Source organism: Sesamum indicum, linkage group LG1 (genome assembly GCF_000512975.1).
Source record: "Sesamum indicum cultivar Zhongzhi No. 13 linkage group LG1, S_indicum_v1.0, whole genome shotgun sequence".
In the NCBI taxonomy this organism is placed as follows: domain Eukaryota; kingdom Viridiplantae; phylum Streptophyta; class Magnoliopsida; order Lamiales; family Pedaliaceae; genus Sesamum; species Sesamum indicum.
In genome coordinates, this window is record NC_026145.1 from 8,517,323 (window position 1) to 8,526,114 (window position 8,792).

Consider the following 8,792-nt stretch of genomic DNA (forward strand, 5'->3'; position numbering starts at 1 on the left):
GTTAATCCCACAGTAAAAACTCTCCCGGACATTTATTTGAATATAATGTTTACATCATCTATTCTCGAATCTTGATCAGTGAATGCAAGAGAATCCCCCTGGAGAAAGAAACACCATTTTGGATATGATCTTGAACATAAAAACAATATATTTAGGCATAAACTACACTCCACCTAATGCAAGAGGACAGAAAAAGATGTATTTCAGCATAAACCATTCCTCAAGACAGCTTACAATAATTGAAACAAGATCAGAGCAGCCAATCCCACAAATAACAATAGTTGATTCAATTTATCAAGCACACTGCACAAAGATTCATCTTTTAAAGCAGATAAAGAATATAAATAATACATCGCGTCCAAGACTAAAAATTAGGAAAATGAGGAACCCATTGACCGACGTACGTCAGAGGAGGAAGAGAGCCCGAGTCCACAAACATCTCATCAGCTGATGGAGGGCTCCCACTTTCTTCCTCCGCGTCGTCTTCAACAACAGGTGTCTGAGGCGACGAAACAGAACGTGGTTTCAGCGGACTAACACGTGGCGACAGTGAAGACAATTGGGGTTGGGTGATGAGGAGAGAGGAAGATGAGCATCTGTAAGAGCAGAGAAGCTGTTTGGGTAATGGGTAAAATTTGTGGGGTGGAGGTTGTTGTGGGGGAGAGAGGGGGAAGAACGTGGTGGTTCTACAGCTGCTGCACTGCGTGGAAAGATATCTTCTTACATGGGATAAAAGCAGCCACTACTCGAAAATATGATTTTTTTAAAAAAAAATTAAAACTATATTCGTACACCTTCTATTTCTCCATTTATAATTGCACCACTTATGCTAAAATTTAAATAAAAAAATACTGATTTTGTCATTCATTCAACATTTTATATAATTTATTAATAAAAATAATTTTATATTTGCAAGAAGTAAATACAATATATATAAAAACAAAAAAAAAATGTAATAAAATATTATTTTTAAATTATTATTATTAGATAAAAAGTAATGATTGGTGATTGCAAAAAACTAGTAACGTTATCAATAATTTATGCGAAAATGCTGCATTTTTGGTCCAAATGATAGATACAATTCTAAATGAAAAATTGGAAATGTAATTTCAATTTTTGTTTTAAGTTGGTAGAGGTTTAAATATAATTAATCCTTTAATTACAACACTAACAGATTTTAGAGGCGTTTTCAGGTCTAAATTTTAGTAAAAGAAAGAAATTGGTCAGCCCACTCTCACTTGTAACATCTTATAATATTCTTCAATTAATATTAACTTCAGTTAAATTACAATAGTCTCTTTCAAAATTTGTTATAATTATAAACACTCCTCATTGTTTAAAATATTATAAATACCCTCTAATATTTAATAAAATTATGTACTCCTTGAATAAAAATATAAAATTATCAACTTTATCCTTACTAAATATTGCTTTTTTTTTAAAAAAAAAAAACAATTAAAAACTTATAAAAAATTAAATGGAGTGGATGAATTTTGTTTAAAAATTATAAAAAAACTTAATCCAAAAAAAATAAAAAAAACTTTCAAACATATAATAAAATTATAATTTATAATCCATAAAAGTATTTTAATTAATTTACAATACAAAATGGATAGAAACCTAACAAATTGAACTAATTATTAAACGATCGTTAAAATCATGAGGATAATTTTTCCAACAACGAGGGAGTATTCGTAATTATACCAAATCTTATAAGAGATCGATATAATTTACCCTAATTTTTAAGGCCTCATTTTGCATATCGCACTTGAGTTGAGAGATATAGGTAGTAAATGGCTCTCACTCACATTAAAATTGAAGCAAAAAGCAAAAAATTGCAACTGTGCATGCATAAAAGTGTTGTGTTGAGAAACCTAAGGCCCCAACTCCAAGTATAGATATAGATGGGGTTCCTCAACAGGGGGCTTTTAAATGGAGAAAGTACATAAGATCTCCCAAGAAATCATTTTGATGATTTCTTAGAGTCATTTCTAACTTAGGCTCAAAACTGTACCGCTTGTGAATTTCATCATTAACATAGATTTGATCTCAGCAATGTTCTGTTATCCCTGCATAAGATGTTGCTCACCTCCTCCATGTATGAGAATTGCTGAGCTATGATGGTGCACCATATACCACCTACCATTATGGTACTCGTACACATTTGTCATGAGATATGGGCCGTTCTCCATGTCGACATAAGCTTTCATGGTAACCCAAGCCACATCTGCCAGGGCACGGGCCCTTACATCTCGTATCTGGAAATCAGCAACATTGCCCCAGGTAAATGCTAGCTGCCAGCTCCCCATAACTGCATTATAACTAGAAAGAGAGTTGAAGAACACATTAAGCTCCTGTGTTTACACATGGAACTCAACAATGATTAGACACTAAGCCCCAAACAGCTTTGAATAAAAAGAGGGGAATCAGATGTTTCAGCAGAGCACCTCAACCAAATATAAATCGAATGAGCCCTTAATTTAAATCAGATAAGAAGTTCCGAGATTAAAATGCCCAATGAATTAGCAACGTTATAAGAAGATTAAATATCACGTGTGCAATAAGGGTCTCACGATGTAGGTTTCCTTTCATTAAGAAAAAAAAGGCATAATGTTCATATAGGCAAAATAATGTTTTGACAGAATACATGTGCAGAGTATATAAGATCATGTTCCATCATCTTAATTCTTCAAATATCACAAGAATTTCTACTCCTTGTGAATTTCTGCATAAGATGTTGCTCAGATGTTATTTCCAATGTGAACTTAGGTCTCCAGCTGCCTGCCTACCTCTGATTTCATGTTATTGCCAACTGCAAAATTTTAAAGTTATAAACTTGAGTATCATCTGATAATTAACACTATTAGAGTTCAAGACAGAGCCACAGAGATACAATAACTTGTGATCTCCTGCGCTTGTGACCATCCATAGGCTATATATCCACAGGAGCCTCTACTGCATATATCTTCAGAAATTTTCTCTCAATTTTAGATATTCAACATGTTGTGATGAAAATTTTGCTTGGCAGCCAACAGAAAATTCACGAGAATCATCAAAGCAAATCACAGAAAGAAAAAATTCATAGGGATTTAACATCCAAACTAACTTAACGAAAGGAGCAAATACAACAAGTAACAAGTGCACAGGGTAAGAGTATAATTGGTAGTTTAAAAATATTCATGCACAGATCAAAGCTACATACCCACTAAATGACTCGCCAGTTGCATGAAAACACTTAACATAATCTGCATTAAGCCAAAGCTGGCCCATAGCTGGAAGCGACCTTTCCTTGACTATCCTAAAAAATTCAGCATTGATATTAACAATAGCTCTTGTAGCTGCATAATAAGCTTTCCATCCATTGGCTGGTATCACACTGTCTTGCTCCAGAGTGAAATCCTGCAAGATGAAGCAAAAAGCAACAGAATTAGCACTACATACGATTTCAATTTCAAACATGATGCAATGACTGAATAACACAACATAATTTCACTCCTCATAGCTGGTATCAAAGAAAAGGAATTGTATAAACCAAAGGGTTATGAAATCCTAGCGGTGACAATCAGAATGGGCTAATCATATGATTCCCTTCAAGCAAGGTATGAAACACTATGTGCAAACATGTATATCTTAATAACCGATGGCCAAATAGTACCACAGGTCCACAGGGTGTAAAAGATGAGCTTATGAAATAAATTTTTTTCAAGTAGACAAGTACCAAAGAATATATGGCCAATCTAAAACAAGGCTGACGGTCCCAAAAACGGAAAGCCTGAAAGTGGTATATGGATCTAATAAATCACAATATAGATCAGGGCAGCCATGAAAAACCACCAATAGCACCCTTTGGACTTCCGAAATGATTATCCGTATATAATAATTCAGGAATACAGGTCTCTGGTAACTGAGAAGAATTTCTTCTTTTTGGTTCCTACATTGGATTGGTACTCTTGGTTACAAGCTATAAGCTATTCACTTGGTTTGTTTCTCCTTTTGTCTGAAGGGAGAATGGAGAGAAGCAGTTATCTACTTATCTATGGTGCTGGTCGTGATCATTATTTGGGAAGAAGGGTAGGAGCCTGGAGGAGTGGTTATGTGGTCAACCTTTGGTGATGAAAGATGCTCTGGTAACTCTGGTTCTTTTATATGGCATAACAAGAAACATACAAAAAATGTCACTTTTAATGAAAGATGTGACAAAAACTCTTAAGAAATTTAAAATCCAGATATTTCCATTTTTGACCATTGAGTTTTCTCATACTTTCTAGGTCAGTCTAACTAGTAAAGAATGGATAGCATCAACCTGTTGTACTCTGGTCTGCAGCTCTAATTTTCGATGAACAAAGAAAATTGAAATTCTTGAATCTTATGCATTCTTTTCAAAATGAGGAAAAACCCGGCAAACAAAACCCTATTAAAAGTACTTCCTATATTAACATTAAATCAAATCCAACTTATGCGGTTGCATGGCTTCAAAGTGAAAGTACTACAACATGCAACTTTTGAGAATGTCATTTCTCTTATGAAGTAGGACCTCCATCATTGTTAAAGTATGTCTATAAACTGTCAAAAGTTTCAACTTAAAAAGGATTTCTTCTTGATTATTTAAGGGTGTTACATCATGACTTTACAGACTTTTTAGGTGGAGGCTGTGGAACAACTAAAAGCAAAAAATGTCATTATATACCTAAAACAGCTAACCGACAAATCTAAAAGTAAGCATGCATATAACTGCCTCCAGGCCAACAAGTGGTAACATGTCCATAACCATCTCGAGTCATTTGCAAACTTTAGCCATTCAAGTTGCAACACGTTGTTTGCTTCCCAAGTAGCCAACAACCAATGATAGCCAAAGCATATGGAAGGCTTATATGTATCAATGCGTCAACTCCCAACTACGACATGGATATTCATGGCCTATTTTTTCATTTTCTTTCAGGATGTCAACGCTGGTACTCTAATTATGCATCACAAGTATTAACGGAAAATACCAAGTCTTGCTTTCTTTCTCACTGATGTTAACTGGCGCTATTCCATGAAGCAAAATAAGGGAATGATAGTATTATATGTAGATATATAAACCAAAAAATTTCATAGACATGCTAGCAAACAACTATTCTTCCTGCAAAAATTCGGAGATTACTCGATAGCAATGAAGTAGTAGTCATTTTTATGAATTAACCCTTATCTAAGCTCTATTCAATGAACGAGATCAGACTCAACACTTGAACCAAAAACTACATCCAAGTTAACCAAACAATTCCAAAAAAGAAACCCATATAACTCTACCATAAAAATAAATACCACGCCAAATTTCACGAATTTCGAAAGAATCAAACCTTATGATAGAGCGCCTTCCACGCATTGTCATCATTGGCTGCTTTGCGCATGAGTGAATTCGTCATTGAGAGACGACAGAGGCTCGGATAATCCAAGTAACTGAGGGCATGCGTAGTTATCTCCGGCACCAACTGCTCCATCATCGATGCCCCCGTCTGCCTCTCCACCACCATCTCTCCACCGTTCTCACCACTAACACCGCCACCCACACGCGCAGTCATTTCCTCACCCCTATCAATTTCACTCCGCTCTCCCGCACACCCACAGGGCTTTAACTTCTCCAACTCAGAAACGCTGGACTGTAATTTCGCTTTCCGAAAAATTAAAACAGTTACAAAAAGGAGGCAGAAAAGGGCCACCAAGAATGACGAATACTCGCTGGCAAAGAAAATGCTGGTTATCGTAACCTCCATTCACAACTCATGAAATTACAGCAACAATAATTCTTACAATTCATGAAAGAAAAAGAAAAAAAAAAAAGGGATAATTTCTGGGTGGAAAATCAAGAAAAAAAAAACCCTAGTTTACCTTCTCCTGCAGCAGAAAAAAAAAATGTTGTTTTGCATGTGATTTCTTCTTCTTTTTTTTTTTTTTTTCTTTTTGGGGTGGGGTACAAATTCAAGCCCCCCACCTCTCTTTTTCGTTTCCTTTCTTTTACCTTTTAGTGTGTGTTGGTGAGATTCTAGTTATGTTGAAACCCTAATCAAGGGTTTAGAGAGAGAGAGAGAGGGAATTATTTGCAGAGAAGGTAGAGAGAGAAAGTTGGTGGTTTTGTAACTGAATTGAGAAGGGAAGAGATGGAAAGTGAACGGCGTCAGCATCACAACATGTAAATACAATTTAAAAAAAGGGGTAGTTTTGTCATTCAACGATAATATGAATTAGTTGCGACACGCTGGACGTGACCAATCAAAAATTGCACCCACTAATACCTTACTCTAATGTTGAGGTTAAGATCCAGGTTTCATTTTGGATCTCACCATATATGTTGGTATTTATTTAATTTTATATAAGTTTATTATAATTTTATATTATATTATTGTATTAATTATTGAACAAATTTATTTCAACATGAATATAATCATATAATTATTATTTCTATCAAAGTAAGGTTAAAATTAACCGATTTATATATTTCTCAATCAAATTAAAAACATAAGAAATCATAACCATGGTATGAGTTATCTAAAAACCATCAAAAGATTATATTGATTGTCGTCTCTTGACGCACGGAAAATCATTCAATTCGGAATGAAGTTAAATCTCATCGTGGTACGAGATGTATGAAATGAAATTTATTAGTAATATACACATGATTCGTATTTCGTATTTGATACAACTTTAGTTCTAACGGAATAATCGTGTTCAAGTATATTAATTTCAGCTAAATTAAAGCAATTGGGACACAGATGAGAGAAGAAAATTCTTACATAAGTAATTGAATCAATAGAAAATAATAAAAAAAACAAGTAATAAAAAAAATTGCTGTTAGAAATATTAAATATTAAGTGATTATATTATCTGACAACTTATTTTTTAAAGTGATTATTTAACATAATACTAAAATCAGGCCAAATAAGAGTTTCTGAATTTCAACTTTAATACTATCCATGTATGAGAAAAGCTTCAATATAAAACTTGACAAAAAGAAAAAAAAAATTGCATATATATAAGCAGGAATATTAAAAATATTAAATAATACTTATTATATCTTATACTATATACATTGTATTATTTACAACCACAAATAATTGTCTCATTTGTTACATAAAACCGTATAGTTTGATTTTTCTTTTAAGTGTGATGATGATGATGATAATAATATAGTTCATTTATTATAATACATAGGGTAAATTACATTTTGCCACCTGAACTTACCCGTTTTTATATTTTCTCATCGAAACTTTTTTTTTTTTTTTTTGTGTCATATACTATTCCAACTTTGTGAAATTTACACTTTACCAATATAATCATTTTTTGTTGATTTTTCTACCCAAAAAACATCACATGCTATGCATACTTAAAAAATATCACATCACATAACCTTTAAATATCACATATGCGCTGCATGTGATGTTTGTTTTTTTACAAAAGATTTGGTTGAAAAACAATTATAAATGACAAGGTGCAAAATTTTCTAAAATTGAGATGATAAGTTGACAAAAAAAAAATTTAAATATCACATTTAAATTCGGTCATAGTTCGGACAACAAAATATAATTAACCCTGATACATATTGGAACAATATTAACCTCAACATAGAGTTTTGATCAAATGAGAACAAAAGGAAAAGGTTTCCTTAAAGGACATCTCAATCGAAAGATTTACAATCACAAGAAGCAGTTAACGACTGTTTACTGTTTGTTTGTCCTTCGTTCTGAAATAATTTCTGCAACCAATCTACGCCATTATGTTACCTAGAAGCTTAAAGGGCAACAGAAGCCTTGTAGGAGAGGGAAAACATGAAAGACTGATGCAAAATTTAATTAGAAAAAGAAGAGACGCTTCCTGTTTATGTTTTTGTCTTCTGCTGGGCAGCTTCAATGTACTGCTCTGCCAGTTTCTTCACCTTTTCGCCTTCCTTGATGAGGAAGTTTGCAGTCTTCTCCTTAGAGTGGTACTTCATAACTTTCTCAGTTGTTTTCCCCACAGCCCACCGGTATTGGTCGACTGTGATCACACCGCTCTTGCAAAGTGGTCTTATGTGCTCCTTTATATATGCTTCAACCTGCAACATGAGAAATAGGATCAATGTTGCACGAAGATATGATGAATTAGAGAACTGACATGTGTTACGCATAGCGCTTATACCTTTTTTATGACCATACTATTCTCTTCTGATTGCTTGGTTTCACCTTTAGTTGTCTTCGCCTTTTCTGTTTCATTCTCTCTTTTCTGAGAATGGGGAAGTGATTGTTTTGATCCATCAGGCGCAACTTCTACGTTCTCCATGCAATTTGGTTGTCCAGCATTCTTCTCTCTTTGGTTGGACCTACAATCCCCAGTTTCTCCAGGTAATCCGCCACTGACAGTCTGTTCAGATGGTGTTACGAATACTGTCTCGGGACACTTTTTAATAAGTGGTTCTTTATCAGGTCCATAGAGTTCTTCACATTCTGCTAGAGATGACTCATCATCATTATCAACTGAAGAATTCTGAACAAGAAACCTGTCTCCAATACTAGTCTTATTTTGAGACTCAAGCGGCATAGATGTGCCAGCTAAAGCTCCAAGATCTGCCTGTGCCTCGTCATCGTGGAGCACCAGAATCCCATTTGGTTCCTCTGATTTAAGGGAGGAAAATAACAATTTGATTTTTGGTGGTTCTGGCTGTAACTTGGAAACATTTAGAGCGCCAGCACCAATGAAGTCATCATCTTCCAAATTATATTCAAAATCACCATAAATATCAAGGTCGGGCTGAGAATCAACTTCGATCACATTATCAGGTC

The 8,792-nt window shown here is 34.3% G+C and overlaps 3 protein-coding genes across 4 annotated transcripts in view; all 3 read right to left on the bottom strand.

The window, feature by feature from the left end:
- Window positions 1-1,247, bottom strand: part of LOC105161804 — a 3,325-nt gene extending 2,078 nt beyond the window's left edge. The window contains exons 1-2 of the mRNA XM_011079621.2: window positions 1,239-1,247; window positions 405-700 (exon numbers count right to left, since the gene is read on the bottom strand). Coding sequence (XP_011077923.1) covers window positions 405-700; window positions 1,239-1,247 — 305 coding nt within the window. The remainder of the gene's footprint in view (window positions 1-404; window positions 701-1,238) is intronic.
- LOC105159188 (F-box protein SKIP8) lies at window positions 1,816-6,134 on the bottom strand. 2 transcript variants are annotated; one of them, XM_011076173.2, is made up of 4 exons: window positions 5,869-6,134; window positions 5,340-5,639; window positions 3,203-3,399; window positions 1,816-2,322 (listed from the first exon to the last, which is right to left on the bottom strand). In XM_011076173.2, exons 2-4 carry the CDS (start codon window positions 5,559-5,561, stop codon window positions 2,064-2,066), a joined length of 678 nt encoding a protein of 225 aa, XP_011074475.1. In that variant the 5' UTR covers window positions 5,562-5,639; window positions 5,869-6,134; the 3' UTR covers window positions 1,816-2,063. The 2 variants fall into 2 exon arrangements, with proteins under 2 accessions (XP_011074475.1, XP_011074466.1); XM_011076164.2 differs by lacking the exon at window positions 5,869-6,134 and having other exon boundaries at window positions 5,340-5,849.
- Window positions 7,577-8,792, bottom strand: part of LOC105159204 (uncharacterized protein At4g10930) — a 12,188-nt gene continuing 10,972 nt past the window's right edge. Inside the window, 2 exon segments of the mRNA XM_011076185.2 lie at window positions 7,577-8,068; window positions 8,152-8,792. The exon segment at window positions 8,152-8,792 is cut by the window's right edge and continues 397 nt beyond it. Of these exon segments, the coding sequence (XP_011074487.1) occupies window positions 7,853-8,068; window positions 8,152-8,792 (857 nt within the window). The 3' untranslated portion in view covers window positions 7,577-7,852.

Bases quoted from the DNA above. Each gene is read 5' to 3' on its own strand.
- LOC105159188 (XM_011076164.2), bottom strand. From the start codon at position 5,753: ATGGAGGTTACGATAACCAGCATTTTCTTTGCCAGCGAGTATTCGTCA. The intron at 3,400-5,339 runs GTTTGATTCTTT...TTCATCTTGCAG, and splicing joins GGAAGGCGCTCTATCATAAG to GATTTCACTCTGGAGCAAGA. The intron at 2,323-3,202 runs GTATGTAGCTTT...CTCTCTTTCTAG, and splicing joins ACTGGCGAGTCATTTAGTGG to TTATAATGCAGTTATGGGGA.